Source organism: Barbus barbus (genome assembly GCF_936440315.1).
Source record: "Barbus barbus genome assembly, chromosome: 30".
NCBI classification, from domain to species: domain Eukaryota; kingdom Metazoa; phylum Chordata; class Actinopteri; order Cypriniformes; family Cyprinidae; genus Barbus; species Barbus barbus.
In genome coordinates this window covers 995,902-1,016,252 of record NC_136758.1, presented here as the reverse complement: position 1 = coordinate 1,016,252, position 20,351 = coordinate 995,902, and the positions used below count along the sequence as shown (strand labels likewise).

Sequence of the window (20,351 nt, the reverse complement as noted above, 5' to 3'; positions counted from 1 at the left end):
TCACCAAAGCCGTATTTATTTAATAAAAAATACAGCAATATTATGAAATTTTATTACAATTCAAAACAGCTGTTTTCTATGTGAATATGTGTTAAACTATAATTTATTTCTGTGATCTGCAGCTGTATTTTCAGCATCATTACTGCAGTCTTCAGTGTCACATGATCTTCAGAAATCATAATAATATACTGATTTACTGATCAACAAACATTTCTGATTATTATCAATGTTGAAAACAGTTGTGCTGCACAATATTTTTGTGGACACTGCGATGCATTTCCCTTTAAAAAAATATATATTTTATTCACCAAGGGTGCATTAAATTGATGAAAAGTGAGGATTTATAATATTACAAGCGTTTGATTTGGGCTCTTGTTCTCTTCTGTCCGCCCGCTGTCGTTGCGGAGGAAATGATGTGGCTAAATCTGGAAGTGCCATCTCCACAGTCATTATCACAGACAGGTCAGGCGTTTATTGGGTCTCACCTCACCGATAGCCTGGCGATCATTAATCCATAAGCACGAGATAATGAGCGCTGAACAGATTTATGCAATTATGGCCACACGGCAGATAGAGCAGCTCTCTTTAGCCCAACGCATTAATGAGCTTATCAATATGTGTCGCGGGTTCAGGGTTCGAGCGGCCGTTAGCTGACCCTGATGGGACTAAATGAGACGTGAGCTGTAAAGGCCCAGGGATGTTTCCGAGGCATTTAGATAGAAGGCTTTAATCCTGCTTTAATCTCAGCTGGCGTATCGACAGGAGGTACATTTCACTTCCTCTGCATCACGTCCGGATTGAAAGTTCAAGTTTATTTGTATAGCGCTTTTTACGATACAAATCGTTGTAAAGCAGCTCTACAGGAAATTAAGTTTCCACAATATATTTATATATTGCAGAACCTTAATATATTTAATTTATAGAAAAATTTGGTAATTCTGTATGTTGTCTGAGCTTTGGCATCCTCCGAAGTCCTCTGAGGGGTTGGCATTATCTTTTAATCAGGTGTTCGGTCATCTCAGATCATTTAAGGGTTGGATCCAGACTGAAACTTCTGTAATTCCTAGCTACCACGGGATGTTAATCAACAGAGAAACAAATAGAGATATAATTAGCGTAGCTGCTGTTCCATCTAAGCAAAAATTATTTGTTCAACCCAAGCTAAAGAATAATAATAATGTACATTTGATCATATATAACTGCAGTACAAGATTATAAAATGCATTATGTGAATGCTTGGCTAAAGAGATGCGTCTTTAATCTAGATTTAAACAGAGAGAGTGTGTCTGAACCCCGAACGTTATCAGGAAGGCTATTCCAGAGTTTGGGAGCCAAATGTGAAAAAGCTCTACCTCCTTTAGTGGACTTTGCCATCCTAGGTACTACCAAAAGTCCAGAGTTTTGCGACCTTAGGGAGCGGGTTGGATTGTAGCGTGGTAGAAGACAAGTTAGGTACGCAGGAGCTAAACCATTTAGGGCCTTATAGGCAAGTAATAATATTTTGTAAATGATACGGAACTTAATAGGTAGCCAGTGCAGAGACTGTAAAATTGGCGTAATATGATCATATTTTCTTGACCTGGTAAGAACTCTAACCGCTGAATTTTGGACTATCTGTAGCTTGTTTATTGAAGATGCAGGACAACCACCTAGCAGTGCATTACAATAGTCCAGTCTAGAGGTCATGAATGCATGAACTAGCTTTTCTGCATCAGAAATAGGTAGCATGTTTCGAAGCTTGGCAATGTTTCTAAGATGGAAGAATGCTGTTTTTGTAACATGGGAAATATGATTTTCAAAGGACAAGTTGCTGTCTAATATAACACCCAGATATTTGACTTTAGAGGACGTAACAGTACATCTGTCTAGTTGCAAATTGTAATCCAAGAGATTCTGTGTACTGTTTTTTGGTCCAATAAGTAATATCAGAATCAGAATGAGCTTTATTCGCCAAGTATGTTTACACATACGAGGAATTTGTTTTAAAGTGAGGAAGAGATACAGCATGACATGAGGAAAGGGGGGAGAAAAAAAATAATTCACAGACTATGCTCCTTTGGGAGTACAGTGTGAGAACAGGAAAAACACCCCAGCAACAAAAAGCACATAGTCAATCAACAACATAGCCACACGACTGCAACAGGGGAGGTAATCCAGTTCCGACAAGCAGCCATCCGGTCCTGCAGCCATTCTCGGCACCGGTCGGACCCGCTTGTCAGGCTGGCGGTACAAAGCGGCGAGGGATCGGGGTGGGGAGGTGAATGCATATCTGTGTATGTGCGTATGTGTGTGTGTATGTATGTATTTGTAAGCCTGGAGAGCCGCCACGCTGGCATTCAAATCAAGTTGTCTCAGTCCGCAGAATGTGATAGCGACACAGCACGTTGCTATGGAGACAGCCTTGATCAGGACCCAGACAGAGTCAACAATCCGCATGTGTCTGTGGAAGGGGGGAGGAACGCAAGAGCATCTCACTGCAGAGCTCTTCCCAGGATTGTTTTTCCAACAGCGACCTTGTCCGAGGCAGTGCTGGTGTGAGAGAGCCGAAAGAAGATAAGATTGTTTGGTCTTGGGGCGAGTAGCCGTATTCCAATTTTCACGGCAACTCTCTTTGTCCATTTTGGTCTCCAAATCCATCAATTTTTATTTTCAAATCCGTAAGCTTCTCCTTGATTGTATCCATATTGCAGTTAATAGTCTCAGTCTCAGTGCTGACCGCTCTGCCCACTGCTTCAATCGTGACGGGCAGCCTTGTGAGGCTTTTGACAGCTGTACCCGTTTCCTGAATTTTTCGATAACACAGGGCAAAGCCTAACTCAATCAGCAGAAGACCTGTTATCATGATTCCGAATAGGTAGATATCTTCAATGTCCTCCACGGAAAGAGCCGCCAGACACACGACCCGCCACCTTTCCCGTGCGTCCATCGTGTATCCAGCTGCGAATGTCCCGCCGGGGCAATCAGGTTCCCCCGAACCTAAACTTCTCGTCGAGAAGATGGTGTCAATTGCGTTGAAAGACCAGTTGATCAAATCCATGATTTTTCAGTTTGGAGAGCAGTGCAGGGAGAGTCTCTCAGGTATTAGACAATAGACGAGACGAGAGAGCAAAGCAGGGAAGGGAAGGTAAGGGGAGGAGAGGGAGAGAAAAATGCGACCGCCTTCGTTGAGAGCCAAACGAGAAAATGTCTTATCTGAATTTTCTCTGTCTTATCTGAATTTAATAGGAGTAAATTATTGGTCATCCAATCTTTTATATTTTTTACACAATCTATTAGCTTAGATGGTTTAGAAGTTTCATCTGGTCTTGTTGAGATATATAGTCAAGTATCATCAGCATAACAATGAAAACTAATCCCGTATTTTCTAATAATATTACCAAGAGGCAACATGTATATTGAAAATAGCAGAGGACCTAGGACAGATCCTTGTGGTACTCCATACTTTACTGGTGATAATTGAGATGACTCCCCATTTAAATTAACAAAGTGGTAGCGAGCGGACAGGTAGGATCTAAGCCATCTTAAAGCCTGCCCTTGAGTACCAGTATAGTTTTGTAATCGATCTATGAGTATGTCATGGTCTATAGTGTCAAACGCAGCACTAAGATCAAGTAATACTAGCAATGAGATGCAGCCTTGATCTGAAGCAAGAAGTAAGTCATTTGTAATTTTAACAAGTGCAGTTTCTGTACTATGGTGAGGCCTGAAACCTGACTGAAATTCTTCATAGAGATGAATGAATGAATGAATGAATGATGCATTTATATAGCGCTTTATTGTGTATTGCTGTACACCCAAAGCGCTTTACAATCATGAGGGGGGGTCTCTCCTCAACCACCACCAATGTGCAGCATCCACTTGGATGATGCAACGGCAGCCACACTACAACGGCGCCAGTACGCGCACCACACACCAGCTACAGGTGGAGAGGAGAGAGTCATAGAGCCAATCAAGTGGAAGGGGATTATTAGGAGGCCATGATAGACTAGGGCCAGTAGAGGGAATTTATCCAGGACACCGGGGTTACACCCCTACTCTTTACGAGAAGTGCCATGGGATTTTTAATGACCACAGAGAGTCAGGACCTCGGTTTAACGTCTCATCCGAAAGACAGTGCTCTTTTTGACAGCATAGTGTCCCCGTCACTATACCGGGGCATTAGGACCCACACAGACCACAGGGTGAGCACCCCCTGCTGGCCTCACTAACACTCATTTTTCTCAAGATAATTTTTTTGAAAGGAGTATAATTGAGCAGACAACTTTTTCTAAAATTTTAGACATAAACGGAAGATTTGAAATGGGTCTGTAATTTGCCAGTTCATTAGAATCTAATTGTGGTTTCTTAATAAGAGGCTTAATAACCGCCAGCTTGAATGGTTTTGGGACGTGACCTAAAGAAGCGGTTCTTCTGCTACAGGTAATAACTCTTTCAGTAGTTTAGTGGGTACAGGATCTAATAAACATGTTGTTGGTTTAGATGCACTGATAAGTTTATTTAGCTCTTCCTGTCCTATAGTTGTAAAGCACTGCAGTTTTTCTTTGGGTGCGATGAATGAAGCTGAAATGCTAGACGCAGTAGAATCTACATTTGTTATTGTATTTCTAGCCACTGTGCTAAATAAGAACCTTGGATTGTTTTGGTTATTATCTATGAGTTTGCGGATATGCTCTGCCCTGGCTTCTAAAAACTTCTAAGTTTTCAAGATTTCGCGTTTCTTTCTTGAGAGAATGGGTATAACTGTTGTACAATGGCGCTGTAAGTTTTTCTCTAACCTTTTTAAATTTGAGGGGGGCAACAGCTTCTAATGTATTAGAGAAGATAGTGCCCATGTTGCTAGTCAGTTCGTCTAGTTCATGTGTATTTATGGGTACACAGAGCAATTGAGATAGATCAGGCAGGTTATTTGTGAATCTGTCTTTGGTGGCTGGAACAATAGTTCTGCCCGGACGATAACGCGGAGCCATATAACTAATATCAGTAATACGCAGCATGCACGATACAAGGAAATGATCAGTAACATCATCAATTTGAGGTACGATATCGGTAAGATCAATTCCATGCGATATAATTAAATCTAGCGTATGATTAAAACGATGAGTGGGCCCGGTGACGTTTTGCTTGACTCCAAAAGAGTCTATATCGGTAAGATCAATTCCATGCGATATAATTAAATCTAGCGTATGTTTAAAACAATGAGTGGGTCCGGTGACGTTTTGCTTGACTGCAAAAGAGTTTATTAGGTCAGTAAACGCTTGTCCTAACGCATCATTTGTATTATCAACGTGAATGTTAGCACGACAATTAGCACTTTATCTTTAGCACGACAATTAGCACTTTATCAACATTAACCAACAGATCTGAGAGGAAATCTGCAAATTCTTTTAGGAAATCTGTATATGGCCCTGGTGGTCTATACACAGTAGCCAGAGCAAGAGATAGGAGAGATTTATTTTGCATATCTAACAGTGTAACATTAAGCAGAAGTATTTCGAATGAGTTAAACCTCCTGTATCCTGTTTTCTGAGTAACATTGAGAATATCACTATAAATTGTTGCAACACCGCCGCCACGATCAGTCTGACGGGGGTCATGTTTATAACAGTAGCTTGGTGGAGTAGACTCATTTAGACCAAAATATTCAAAGCTCATCAGCGGCGGGAAAATAGAAGCATAAATATGTTGTGTAGAGTTACACCTAAAGGAAGATTGCTTGCTCTTTACGGCCATCTGTTCCAGCTTAATGGACCTTTTTCATATTTCCGGGTTCCTCCACAGCGGAAGTCGTCAGTAAATGGGAGAGTACCACAAATATATTTTGGCATTCCCATTTGCTCAAATTTGTGACCCTGGAGCACAAAAGCAGTCATAAGTAGCACAGGTATATTTGTAGCAATAACCAACAATACATTGTATGGGTCAAAATTATCCATTTTTCTTTTATTGCAAAAAAATCATTAGGATATTAAGTAAAGATCATGTTACATGAAGATATTTTGTGAGGTTCCTACCGTAAATATATCAAAACTTAATTTTTGATTAGTAATATGCATTGCTAAAAACTTAATTTTGACAACTTTAAAGGCAATTTTCTCAGTATTTAGATGTTTTTGCACCCTCAGATTCCAGATTTTCATAATGACTTTCAGATGATGCATACAAATTTGACCCTTATGACTGGTTTTGTGGTCCATGATCACAAATAGCAAAAAAAAACCTCCACGATAGTGTTTTCACGACTTCCAATAAAAGGAAAAAATTTGAGTGAAGCTGATAACAGCAGTCAGAAGAGAGAACGATGTCAAATGTACCGTTCCTCCCATAGACGCTGCATTAGAAACACCCTCGCTTTAGCGAGTTTTTTTGACAATACAAATATGAAAAACTGTTGAGGATTTCCGATGCTGATGACTGTTAAGTGCGTCATCACAGTCTTGTGTAAAGGGTTCATTACAGCGATTGTGTTTTGTTTATTGGTGGCCAGCGGGCTCTTCGATAACAACAACCAAGCGCAGAAGGAAACCTCTCCAGCATCATCACAGTGTCACAGGGATGTCAGGATGTTCACCTTATGATATTTATGGAGTAGGACACAGCGTTTATTTATCGTGGGCTGTGTAGCGTCCGTTCGAGGCTGCGTCTCATGCTCTCTTTAAACATCCTGTTTGTGTGAAGGCTTTTTTTTATTATCGTGACCATGCTCCTGAATGCAGGCCCCGGGGCTGGTCCAGTAAAATATGCGAGACGCAGGTTGCGTGCTGATATCTCCTTGCTCACAGCCTTGAGTCGCTTGAGCTCTATAAATAAACAGCAATTAATCAGCAGCCGAGAGGAAGCCCTGACCGAAGCACTGACGCCATCGTCCTCTGCTCCGGCCCATGCATGAGGACTGAATCCTTTCTCTCTTTTGAGTTGATGTGGTCGTCTTACAGAAGCATAAATAACATCCAGTCACTGTTGAGTCACCAGTGAGTTACTTCATGCTATGAGGGATAATGCAGGTTCTGGTTGATGCACTGGAGCACCATCTCTTCACCAAACCTGTCTCAGTATGCTGCTTCAACACAGGCTACATCTGCATTCTGCCTTTGTTGCCTTGATTTTTTCAGTATATAGATATATATATATACAGTATATATGAAGAGTTCACTTGTCAACAATTTTCAAAAATCATGTTTTTTCATTGTACATTCCAATTAATCTCAATCAAACTGTAGTTGGGTTATTTTGATTAGGTAAAAAAAAAAAAAAAATACAGGTAACTAACACAAAACAATAAAAACATAACATAATAAAAAACAGAGTTATCTGTTTTTGCAAATGAACTCTTCATATATATATATATATATATATATATATATATCAGAAGTGAGTACACCCCTCACACTTTTGTAAATATTTTATTATATCTTTTCATGTGACAACACTGAAGAAATTACACTTTGCTACAATGTAAAGTAGTGAGTGTACAGCTTGTATAACAGTGTAAATTTGCTGTCCCCTCAAAATAACTCAACACACAGCCATTAATGTCTAAACCGCTGGCCACAAAAGTGAGTACACCCCTAAGTGAAAATGTCCAAATTGGGCCCAATTAGCCATTTTCTCTCCCCGGTGTCATGTGACTCGTTAGTGTTACAAGGTCTCAGGTGTGAATGGGGAGCAGATGTATTAAATTTGGTGTTATCGCTCTCACTCTCTCATACTGGTCACTTGAAGTTCAACATTACATTTACATTTACATTTATGCATTTAGCAGACGCTTTTATCCAAAGCGACTTACATTGCATTCAAGTTACAGTTTTTTTTTACATTTTATCAGCTCTTGCTTTCCCTGGGAATCGAACCCATGACCTTGGCGTTGCTAGCACCATGCTCTACTATTTGAGCTACAGGAAAGCTACATGGCACCTCGTGGCAAAGAACTCTCTGAGGATCTGAAAAAAAGAATTGTTGCTCCACATAAAGATGGCGTAGGCTATAAGAAGATTGCCAAGACCCTGAAACTGAGCTGCAGCATGGTGGCCACTCAGAACAGGCCTCGCCATGGTCGACCAAAGAAGTTGAGTGCATGTGCTCAGCGTCATATCCAGAGGTTGTGTTTGGGAAATAGAAGTATGAGTGCTGCCTGCATTGCTGCAGAGGTTGAAGGGGTGAGGGTCAGCCTGTCAGTGCTCAGACCATACGCCGCACACTGCATCAAATTGTTCTGCATGGCTGTCGTCCCAGAAGGAAGCCTCTTCTAAAGATGATGCACAAGAAAGCCCGCAAACAGTTTGCTGAAGACAAGCAGACTAAGGACATGGATTACTGGAACCATGTCTTGTGGTCTGATAAGACCAAGATAAACTCATTTGGTTCAGATGGTGTCAAGTGTGTGTGGCGGCAACCAAGTGAGGAGTACAAAAACAAGTGTGTCTTGCCTACAGTCAAGCATGGTGGTGGGGGTGTCATGGTCTGGGGCTGCATGAGTGCTGCCAGCACTGGGGAGCTACAGTTCATTGAGGGAACCATGAATGCCAACATGTACTGTGACATACTGAAGCAGAGCATGATCCCCTCCCTTCAGAGACTGGGCTGCAGGGCAGTATTCCAACATGATAACGACCCCAAACACACCTCCAAGACGACCACTGCCTTGCTAAAGAAGCTGAGGTGATGGATTGGCCAAGCATGTCTCCAGACCTAAACCCTATTGAACACCTGTGGGGCATCCTCAAACGGAAGGTGGAGAAGCCCAAGGTCTCTAACATCCATCAGCTCCGTGATGTCGTCATGGAGGAGTGGAAGAGGACTCCAATGGCAACCTGTGAAGCTCTGGTGAACTCCATGCCCAAGAGGGTTAAGGCAGTGCTGGAAAATAATGGTGGCCACACAAAATATTGACACTTTGGGTCCAATTTGGACATTTTCATGACGTATATTCATGACGCATATATATATATATATATATGGCAACGCTGTGAACGTGAACAGCACATAACAGGCATACTGGTGTAAACAGAGATATCTGAGTCCCATGATTAAACATCATAGTGATCAAATATCACCTCACCAAACAGTGTTTTCAAATTGATTCACTTAGGGGAGTGTGTTCAAAAAGCTCTGTTTTATCAGAATAAGAACATGATCTCACTGTGGACGGAAAGCCAAGATAAAGGGAAAACTATGCATTTTCAGATGAATCCTTATTAGTGAAGATTAATCCAAGACTCTTGGGAAGGCAGCAGCCAACAGTGGATGAAGTGTTTTCAAGTGGAAACCTCACCAACACGTGATTTCCATGCTATAATCACCTGACCTCGCCTATGTAGTTATATACAATCTTTTAACTGTATGATGACATAATGCTGGAAAAACCCTTGTACACCTTGGCTCACCAGAAGCTGTTTACACACAGAGTAAACTCCATCCATAGTGAATGGAACAATGCAGAGCCACTTCACAATGACAATAAACACTCAAACAAAGTGATCACACAAAAATAAAGCCTCCAGAACGTGTGTTACTGCTGGTGAAACCTGAAGGACTGTTCGAGTGTGGTTTGTGTTCCTCAATCGGAGGGATGTTCACGTTTAGATGTCAGCGCACTCCCGCTCGGATGAAGAAAGGTATTCTCTGGAAGCTGCCAAGATCCAGCGGGCGAGCAGAGATGACACCGCGGAGGGCTGTAATTAGTTATTCAATTACGCTGTGATTATGTGTGTGCATTGATGGGGAGGAGGGCCACTCAAACGCCGGCTTACTCTCTCTCAGAACCTCCTTGCAGCTTTTTGTTCTTAAGTGCTGCGCACTCATTAAAATGCCTTTTAACCAGCATGGCACCTGCTTTAAAATCAAACGCGGGGCGCTCGTTACGCCTAATGGCAGCGTGTCTGCCAGCGACGCTCTCAGTGGCATCCCACTCTCTCCGCCCGCCAAAGCCAACATGCTCCAAATTAGCTACATTTCACAAACAATTTCACTGACTCGTTACGCAGTTAGATGTTTATTGGAAGATCACTGACTTCCCCCGAGCGATACTTGTGCCAGATTTAGGTGGCAAAGCGGTGGCCCACATAATAGACCTCAATTATAATTGGAGGCCCGTGTCCGTTTATACCTTTATTTATGGAACCTTTGCATTGAAGTACAGCGGCCTTTGTGTTGCCTTCAGAGCGGAAGCTGTTCAGACGCCTCCCTCGAGGGTTACAAGCGTGTCTATTTAACCCGAGACCCTTCGCCGCCGGTGCGCTCTGTTATTTGAAAGCGCGTTCGCTTCTGTTGGGCTTGTTTGTACCCCTGACCTCATGATATCAGTTGTGCTGAAGTAGTCAGCTGCTTGTTTTCTCATCTAAACCCAGCAGTCAGTATTCATCCTGTCCCAACCCATCTGAGGTTAGTTATGATGAACCAATAGAGTGAGGTGATTTCAATTTAATGCCGGCAAATCGGAGCTACTGTATGACATTAGGTCATTTATTTCCTTCAAATACTATTAAAATAAAACAGGGACACTATTACCACTAGCATTTATGCAACGACTAGATCAGTGTTCCTGGAGGCAGAGAAACATGATTTTGGATGACAATGTTTGTCCAGGAATGGTGTCGAGCAACACTGAAATAGATAAATTAAAATGAATATAGTCCCTCAGGTTTTTATACCTTTTTCAAAATATTCCTGTTTACAGTCCCCAGATTATTGCAAAATTGCACATCATTAAAAAAAAAATAAAAATAAAAATAAAAATATATATATATATATATATATATATATATATATATATGTATGTGTGTATATATATATATATATATATGTATGTATATATACATATATACTGCATAAATACTATAGATATTAATAGTATTTATGCAGTATATAATAAAATACTATAGATATTAAATAATTAAAGAATATATTCTGCTTGAATAATGACTAATTGGAAAACTTGTCATTTTACTTTGGAAAAACATTAAAGAAACAGGCCAGAATAATGGAAATGTATAAAATTGTAAGAAAAAAAAAAAAGAATATAAGAAAATGCATGAGGTGGAATAAAGCTAAAAACTGCAGGAAAAAGCTGTGTGTGTGAGAGAGAGAAAAAATAAAAATTGCCAACAAATATTGACTAAATACTAGGCCATGATATATTACAAAAGGTCTTTTTATTTTTGTAATAAATAAGAGTACTTAAATTCGATATAAAATGCATGATATACTGTTAACTGGCATACAGTATATTATATTTAAATCTGGTCTCGAGGTGATTCTTCATTGATGTTTAGATGCATGTAGTTCATCACACTAACAAATGAAGATTTGATGTTTCTCACAGTGTCCAAGACTTTTCAACAATATTTGAATATTTATATTTTCTGATCTTGGTTTAGTTTGTTTAGTCTGTTAAATCATGAAGTGGAAATATCCTTCACACAGAAGTGACTGTTATCCAGAATACTAACGCTGTTTCTGTTTGGGTGGAGAAATACAGTAAGACGAATCAGAGTAGGCAGCTGTCAGGAGTGAATGTGTGTAATGTGCACAATAATCACTCTCTGACACCTCAAAGAGCAGCTGAACTTCTGATGACGTCTCGCTGGGTCACAGTATATGAACTATCAGCCTGATACGTCAGTGTTAAGAGCCTTGAGATCTCAGAGCCTTAACAGAACATGAGGGTTAATTAGTTAAAAACAACACTGTAATAACTCTCCGTGCTGAAAGGCCTTGATGAAGCGTGTTGTTCCAGATGTGCGTTGGTGAGATCACAGCTCTGTCTTATCTGATCATCAGCACTTCTCTCTCTGTCCAGATCTCATCCCAGCCTCCATATGCCTCAGCTCTCGTCTTATAGCATGTAAATGTTTACATTGTACCTCCACAACATCTCCATAAAAAGGATGGGATTCTGGTAATGAAGGAAACGTCCGCAGTTCTTTAGTGATGGAAGGACTGTTAGTTTTGGCTGGTTCATGGGGTCCGGATACAGGACTGTGAATCAGTGTGTGATAAAGACAGCGCAGGAATTCACGTGTGCACTTTAAACTGAGCTGTAACCTGAGCGTCTGATCTGAAATCTCCTCTTCCAGTCTGACTGCATGACCTGACACAGTCTCCAGTTACTGTGGTAAAGCTGACTGTAGCCGGGTTTCCATCCGAAGTTATGAATTTAACTTGTGCGCAAAATTGGAATATCGCATAAAACATTTGCGAATAAGCACTGATTCCATCCAACGAGTCAAAGAGAACAATAAACTGCCATTATATATCACTAAGAAATGTAGGAGAAGCCACTGAATATAATCATTTTAATAGCAAACACAGTCGTCTAAGACACTTATACAGACTTTATTCGGGCATTTCAGAATGACCAAAACACTGAAATACACTGAGTAAAGTCTGTCATCAAAGTATTTCTGTATAAATGTCTTAATGTCTTGCTGTGAATGAGATCAGTCCGCTGGTTAGTCAGGTTCAGCCGTCACATAGGACAAAGTCACATGCATTTTTTGATGTGCAGGGAGGAATTTATTCTGCAAATGCATTTCTATCTCCCATTATTCACATTATCTATTTTTCGCACAAGTCAAAAACCACCTCTAGCGAGTGTAAAAACTTTTTTGCGAATTAATGCATTTTTATTCGAAATTCAGTGTTTCCATCACTCAAAATGTGCATAAAAGCAGAGTGATGGAAACATAGCTAGTGAGAAGGTTTAGGGGTAAATCAGCTGTTTACACTCACAGTTCAGTTCAAAGAAGCACATTTTATGTCCTGATCATTCACAGCCGTGTTTACATGAGCAGAGCCGAGCTGAACAGCTGAAAAAAATGCTTTTCCTTAGTAACTTTGTCTTGCTCAATTCAACATTTTTATTTTTAATCAAAATACTTGTACTATTGAAGCAAAACTTAATATCTGAAATAAGAATTAAGGAAAAAAGTAAGTTTATACTTTAAAAAATATATATATGGAATCCATAAATGGTTTAATTTTCTATTTGAAACCCAAAGTAATAAAAAAGATGAGACTTAATAGCTCAAGTTCTTTTGATTCTCAAAGAGATGTATTTTGATGTTTAGATATCTGTACTGGAAAACAAAACAAAAATACTGAGGAAGAACACCTTTTTTTTGCAGTGTAACAGTTACCTAATGTTAACATATCAGTGGTTGCTAACATTTGTTCTGTCATAAAATCATCACCTTTTCTTCATTGCTGACCACAGGATTGACTTTGTCATGTTTGCTGCTGATTTTAAATGTGCTCGTCACCCCAAAACTTTTAGTGTGCATTTTCTTCAGAAAAACTAATCTTTTCTGTGCCGTTTGCAGGTTTGGTCCCGGTCTGGTCATCTACTGGTATGGGTTTGTATCTGAGCTGGACTGCCAGCGGGACCGAGGGATCCTGCTGAGAGACGGATTCCCCTCGGACATTGTAACCCTGTGTCAGGGGCCGGCGCAGAGCCGAGTCTGACACGTCACGGGGCCGTTTGTTGGTGTGGATGTGAATCCGGAAGCAATTTAGCTTTCCTGCAGTGTGAGACTCCTGGCAAACATCTGTGGTGAACTCCAGCTGAACTCCAGCGGCTCGAGAGAGAAACCCCGGCGCCTCAGATCCTGCTGAGAGACAGGTGACACACGTCACTCTCATCTGCCCTCGGCGCTCCGGATGGGCCGGGTTCACTCAGAGACAGCGATGCAAGCTGGTTTGCTATTGTTTGTGTTTGATAATAAAGTGTAATAAAGTTGTGAGCTATTCATATATTCTGTGTCGAGTGTCTGTGTATCTTCTGAAGCTTTCTTAAAGTCGAGTCCAGAGTGACGCTCTCCAAAACTTCCTCTCTTAAGAGCCGAGGAGAGATAGCAGAGATCTCAAGAGCTTCCTGTCTGTGCACTATTAACCCGTGACGCCTGACGTATGAAATAGTCCAAAAACAATGAAATGGAACAGGATGAAATTTAGAAATGTATTCAACCAAAAAAAATGCGCATGTGTTTTATGTTTTGCATCATATTTGATGCATCAGGCTTTTATGGATCATATAGTCTCATATAGTGAGAAAATATATCACGAGAGAAGAAACAGCTCAATTTTATTTAGCAACTCAAACTGAGCAAAAATATGCAATTTAGTAAAGAAAGATGAAATTCTGATGTATGTAATGTAAATCAATGAGATCTTTATAACAGTGCAGCAGATACTGACATAAAATGATCTAAATATCAGTGGTTGCTCTATATTTCCAATGTCTTAGTAAGATGAGACTGAAAGGATCCAAACATATAATGCAATGCAGTCCAATGCTGATGGAGAATCAAGTAAAGCTGAGCTGCTTCAGTCCAGTAAGAGTTCATCTGGAGATATGACTGCAGTTATTCTGACCTTTACTTGATCAAAATCAGTCAAGATTTGACAGAAAAAGACACTGAAGCAGCAGCTGAAGCTGGACGTTTCTACAATTACACTAAAAGAGCTTTTACTGGATAAAACACTCTAAACTATCAGACGACAGAAGACATGGAGATTGAGAGTGAAACAGGTTTAACAGCAAAGACTGATCATGTTGATCATTTAGAGGTATGTGCGTATCAAATCTGATACAGGAGGTTTTATAGGGTTAATGAGATCCTGACCCACAGTGACCAGTCTCTCTCTCTCTCTTCACCAGTCCGCTGTACAAATGTCTCTGCTGTGAAATCACAGTAAAGTGTTGCATGATTTGTGACTCTTAAACATCTGACCCATGGGTCTCACCCGGGCCCCGTTAATGACCGGCTCCTAATGGAGTACAGAAAGAAGTAAAAACACGGTAAACAGGCGAGTCAGTTCCTCTGGAGAGCTTCCTGTCATTGTGTTCATAATGCCTCAGTGCATGTGAATTACACTGTGCTCCGAGCGTCCTGATGTTCCCAGCTGCTCATAGTTCATCAGCGTCTGCTTCTACTTTTAGATTGGGTGGTCACTGGGATTTTAACACTGGTGCTCTTGAAGCTTGATGGGTTTGATGTCACGAGCTCTCATTAATGTGTGTCAATAAACAGCATTAAAGGAGTAGTTCACCTACAAATGGTAATCGTCATCCTTTACATGCCTTTCCTAACACACACACTTAGAAAAAAAGGTACAAAAACCATCACTTGGGCGGGACCCTACTGATATGTACCTTTATGGTACAAACAAATGCACCTTTTAGGAGGGAATAAGGTACAAAGGTGTGCTTTTTCAAAGGGTCCCATCCCAGGGATAAGTTTTGTTTCATGAAGATGTAAATCAAGACACATTATGATATTTTTAAAGAAAGCGGTGAGATTTTTTGTTCTGCATTCAGAGTTCATAAGACTTAAAAAATAAATAAAATCAGTACTCTTATTCATCAAGGATTCAGCTTTGATCACGGAAATAAATTACACTTTAACACATTCACATAGAAAACAGCTGTTTGAAATTACAATAATAGTTCACATTTGTACTGTATTTTTTTTATCAAATACATGCAGCCTTGGTGAGCAGAAGAGACTTCTTTCAAAGCTCATTGGATTTCATGCAAATATGTGACCCTGCAGCACAAAAGCAGTCATGAGTAACACAGGTATATTTGTAGCAATAGCCAACATTGTATGGATCAAAATTATACATTTTTCTTTTATGACAAAAATCATTAGGATATTAAGATCATGTTCCATGAAGATATTTAGTAAATTTCCTACCATAAATATATCAAAACTTAATTTTTGATTAGTAATATGCATTGCTAAGAACTTCATTTGAACAACTTTAAAGGAGATTTTCTCAATATTTAGATTTTTTTGCTCCCTCAGATTCCAGATTTTCTAATAGTTGTATCTCAGCCAAATATTGTCCGATCCTAACAAACCATACATCAATGGAAAGCTATTTATTCAGATAATGTAGAAATCACAAGTTCAAAAATTTGACCCTTATGACTGGTTTTGTGGTCCAGGGTCACATATGGCTGAATGAGGGTGAGTAAATGATGACCTTAAAACCTTTAATACAGGAGATCTCAAACTCCCCCAGATCAACAATCGTGATGTTTTGGTGAAACGCTGGTTTGATGAGCGTTTCCAAAGAAGGAACAGCAAGCAGATCTACAGTGATTCGCAGCTGTTTCTGCTCCGTCATTAACATATTCATCTCTCAGCAGCGCAGCAGGTGTGTTATGATGTGCTGCTTCACTCTCACACACTTCACACACACACACTCATATTCTCTGCTGGCAATTAACCCTGGCTTTTCTGATCAGCTTTCCATCGCAGTTGAAATCTCCACTGTTTAAGCAGCTCCAGTGTTTAAGCAGCTGTTTAAGCAGCAGTTTACCACTAACTCATAAGGAAATCACTCCAAAACTCATCTATGATCGCCAAAGCCTTTTGGATATCGGCAACGCGTATGAGCAACAACTCTCGCCGGCGGCTACTGAGAAGCTACAAGGCCTTTGTTTACTGCTGGAGCCGGACCTCGAGACCGCGGCCTCGCCTACTGATGCTACCCGCACAAGGCAGCGTCACAAGCGGTGTGAGAGAGGACGGAAGCGCAGTAAGCACGGAGGTATACGAGCTAGGCTAAGAGCTAACCCCACAAGACCGGCTCTTCCAACACTCATGCTCTCAAACGTTCGCTCTCTGGAAAACAAACTGGACTTAATTCAACTCAGTCGATCTACACAGCATGAGGCAAGGGATTCTTGTGTGTTTGTTTTCACCGAAACATGGCTAAATGACAACATCCCGGACTCCGCCATTCAGCAGCACGGGCTAACCAGTTTCCGAGCGGATAGAGATTCATCACTGTCTGGTAAGACACGCGGAGGTGGCTTGTGTGTGTATATCAACAAAGACTGGTGTAACAATGCTACGGTATTATCAAAACACTGTTCATCGCTGGTGGAGTTTCTGTTTGTGATGCGTCGACCGTTCTATCTGCCGCGGGAGTTAACGGTCATTGTTATCGTCGTGGTTTACATCCTCCCCGTGTGCAAATGCTAAGGACGCGCTTCATGAACTGTATAGCACCATCAGTGAACAACAAACAAATAACCCCGACAGCTTTTTCATCATAGCCGGTGACTTCAACCACGCAAACTTAAAGACAGTTTTACCAAAGTTCTACCAACATGTGAACTTTGCAACAAGGGGAAACAACACACTGGACTTTGTTTACACAACAGTTAAGAACTCTTACAAGGCTGTACCCCGCCCCCACCTCGGGTACTCAGACCACATCACTGTTATGCTAATCCCAGCATATAGACCACTTCTCAAACTCACCAAACCGGTTCAAACGCAGATCACAGTATGGCCAGACAATGCCACCTCAGCACTGCAGGACTGCTTTCAGGACACAGACTGGAACATGTTTAAAGAGGCAGCCACCTACAACAACCACACAGACCTGCATGAGTACACTGAAACTGTGACTGCTTGCATCAAAAAATGCACTGATGATGTCACAGTCACCAAGACCATCACCACACGTGCAAACCAGAAGCCATGGATGACAGCAGAGGTTCGTGGGCTGCTAAAGACCAGAGATGAAGCATTCAGATCAGGAGACCAAGCAGCCCTCAAAACAGCAAGAGCCAATCTGTCCTGTGGCATCAAAAATGCAAAACGGTCATATGCTCAAAAAATCAACAACCACTTCACAGACAGCAGAGACACACGGAGCCTGTGGCAAGCCATTCAGACCATCACTGACCACAAGCCCCCGACACAGGCCTGTGATGAGGACACATCCCTCCCCGATGCACTCAACCACTTTTATTCACGGTTTGAAATGCAGAATGACACACCTGCACAAAAACTGCCCACACCTCCCAACGACCGGGCGCTCTGTCTGTCTCCAGCCAACGTAAGGAAGACCCTATCTAGGATTAACCCACGCAAGGCTGCGGGTCCTGACAACATACCTGGCCGTGTTCTGAGAGACTGTGCTGCACAGCTGACAGATGTCCTAACAGATATCTTCAACACCTCGCTGAGCCAGGCAGTCGTCCCCACATGTCTCAAATCCACAGCAATCATACCGGTACCAAAGAAATCACCTGTGTCCTGTCTCAATGACTACCGTCCCATAGCACTGACTCCAATCATGATGAAGTGCTTTGAGAGGTTAGTTATGCACAACATCAAAACCAGCCTCCCCAACACACTCGACCCGCTCCAGTTTGCATACCGTCCGAACCGTTCTACGGACGATGCAATTTCCTCCACCCTCCACCTGGCTCTTACCCACCTAGAAAATAAAGACTCCTATGCTAGAATGCTGTTCATTAACATCAGCTCGGCATTCAACACAATAATCCCACAACAGCTCATAAATAAACTAAACCTGCTGGGCCTTAACAATTCCCTGTGTAATTGGATCCTGGACTTTCTAACCGAAAGACCTCAGTCAGTCCGTGTCGGCAACAACACCTCGAGCACTACAACACTGAGCACAGGTGCCCCACAAGGCTGTGTGCTCAGCCCGCTGCTCTTCACACTGCTGACCCACGACTGCACTGCCAAGTTCAGCTCCAACCACATCATCAAGTTTGCTGATGACACAACAGTGGTAGGTCTCATCAGCAACAACGATGAAACGCACTACAGAGAGGAAGTGGCACAGCTGGCTGAATGGTGTGGCACAAACAATCTGTCCCTCAATGTGGAGAAGACAAAGGAGGTTGTGATGGACTTCAGGAGAAACTCCGTTGACCACCCCCCACTGACCATCGACAGCTCGACTGTGGAGAGAGTCAGCAGCACTAAATTCCTGGGGGTGCACATCACAGAGGATCTCACCTGGACCACCAACACCATGTAACTCTCCAAAAAGGCACAACAGCGCCTACACTTTCTCCGCCGGCTGAAAAGAGCAAGTCTCCCTCCACCCATCCTCACCACATTCTACAGAGGCACCATTGAGTGTGTGCTGACCAGCTGCATCACTGTCTGGTACGGGAACTGCAGTGCTGCTGACCGCAAGACCCTCCAGCGGACAGTGAACACAGCTGCAAAGATCATCGGTGCCCCTCTCCCCTCCATCCTGGACATTTTCCTTACACGATGCTCCAGCTAAACCAACAGCATCGTGAAGGACTCCACCCATCCCTCCCACAGTCTCTTCCAGCTCCTACCATCAGGAAGACGGTACCGGAGCATCAGAGCCCGCTCCGCCAGACTGCTCAACAGCTTTTTCCCCCAGGCTGTGAGAGCCCTGAACTCAAATCACCCCCCCCCCCCCCCTCTGAAACCCCATGCAAACCCCTACCTCCTGAAACATGGATCACCCTCCACCCCAAACACCCCCCCCCCCCAACCTTACCACACCAAAGAAAAAACTGTATGGAACTTTTTTGTGCAATTGGAAGTGTGCTACACACAGGTGAGTGGGCCTGTACAAACCACCTGTAGTAACACACTCTCCTCTATGTGCACTAGACACTTTACACACACTGCTGCGTGTACACAATCCCACAAAAGACTCAGCAATATATGTTTACATGCTCATGCACTACAAATCATCCTGCTCTGTTCCCCAACCAGCTGCTTGACTCAAAATGTCTCTCTTTGCACACGTACAGTATTTGTGAAGCATTCGTATAGTTTGTATTTTTTATCTTCTATTTTTTAGTTTGTATAGGGTAAATATTTATATATAGTATACTTCTAGTTAAATCTGTCAGTAGGTTAGTAGTGTATAGGTTTATAGTGTTTTTTACTTCATTGTTGTATGTCTGTATTTATGTAGCACCGTGGTCCTGCGAGGCACGACATTTCGTTCCACTGTATGTCCCCACATGTAGCAGAATGACAATAAAGATCAACTTGACTTGAACTTGACTTGAGAAAATGTCATTCAATAACCGAGACAGAAAACTCATCAAGGCTGCTTTTATTTGATCAAAAAATACAGTAAAAGTGTGAAATATTATTAGTGTAAAACAGCTGTTTTCTATGTGAATATGTGTTAAACTATAATTTATTTCTGTGATCTGCAGCTGTATTTTCAGCATCATTACTGCAGTCTTCAGTGTCACATGATCTTCAGAAATCATTATAATATACTGATTTACTGATCAACAAACATTTCTGATTATTATCAATGTTGGAAACAGTTGTGCTGCACAATATTTTTGTGGAAACTGATACATTTTATTTTTCAGGATTCACAGATGAATAGAAAGTTCAAAAGAACAACATTTATTAGAAATATAAATCTTTTGTCACATTATAAATGTCTGTACTGTCACGTTTGATCAATTTAAGTTATTTCCTTTTTTTTTTCTTCTTCTTTTTTAAATTTTACTGATGCCCAAGTTTTGAAATGAAGTGTACATTATTGGGTGGCGTTTCTGTGAA

At 41.5% G+C, this 20,351-nt stretch overlaps 1 protein-coding gene across 5 annotated transcripts in view; it reads left to right on the top strand.

The window, feature by feature from the left end:
• The window catches only part of LOC306850519 (CDAN1-interacting nuclease 1-like), an 82,433-nt gene extending 68,686 nt beyond the window's left edge, over nucleotides 1-13,747 (top strand). For all 5 annotated transcript variants that reach the window (XM_079386187.1, XM_079386188.1, XM_079386185.1 and 2 more), the window contains one exon: nucleotides 13,317-13,747. In XM_079386187.1, coding sequence (XP_079242313.1) covers nucleotides 13,317-13,458 — 142 coding nt within the window. In that variant the 3' untranslated portion in view covers nucleotides 13,459-13,747. The remainder of the gene's footprint in view (nucleotides 1-13,316) is intronic.
• Nucleotides 13,748-20,351: the final 6,604 nt, after the last annotated feature.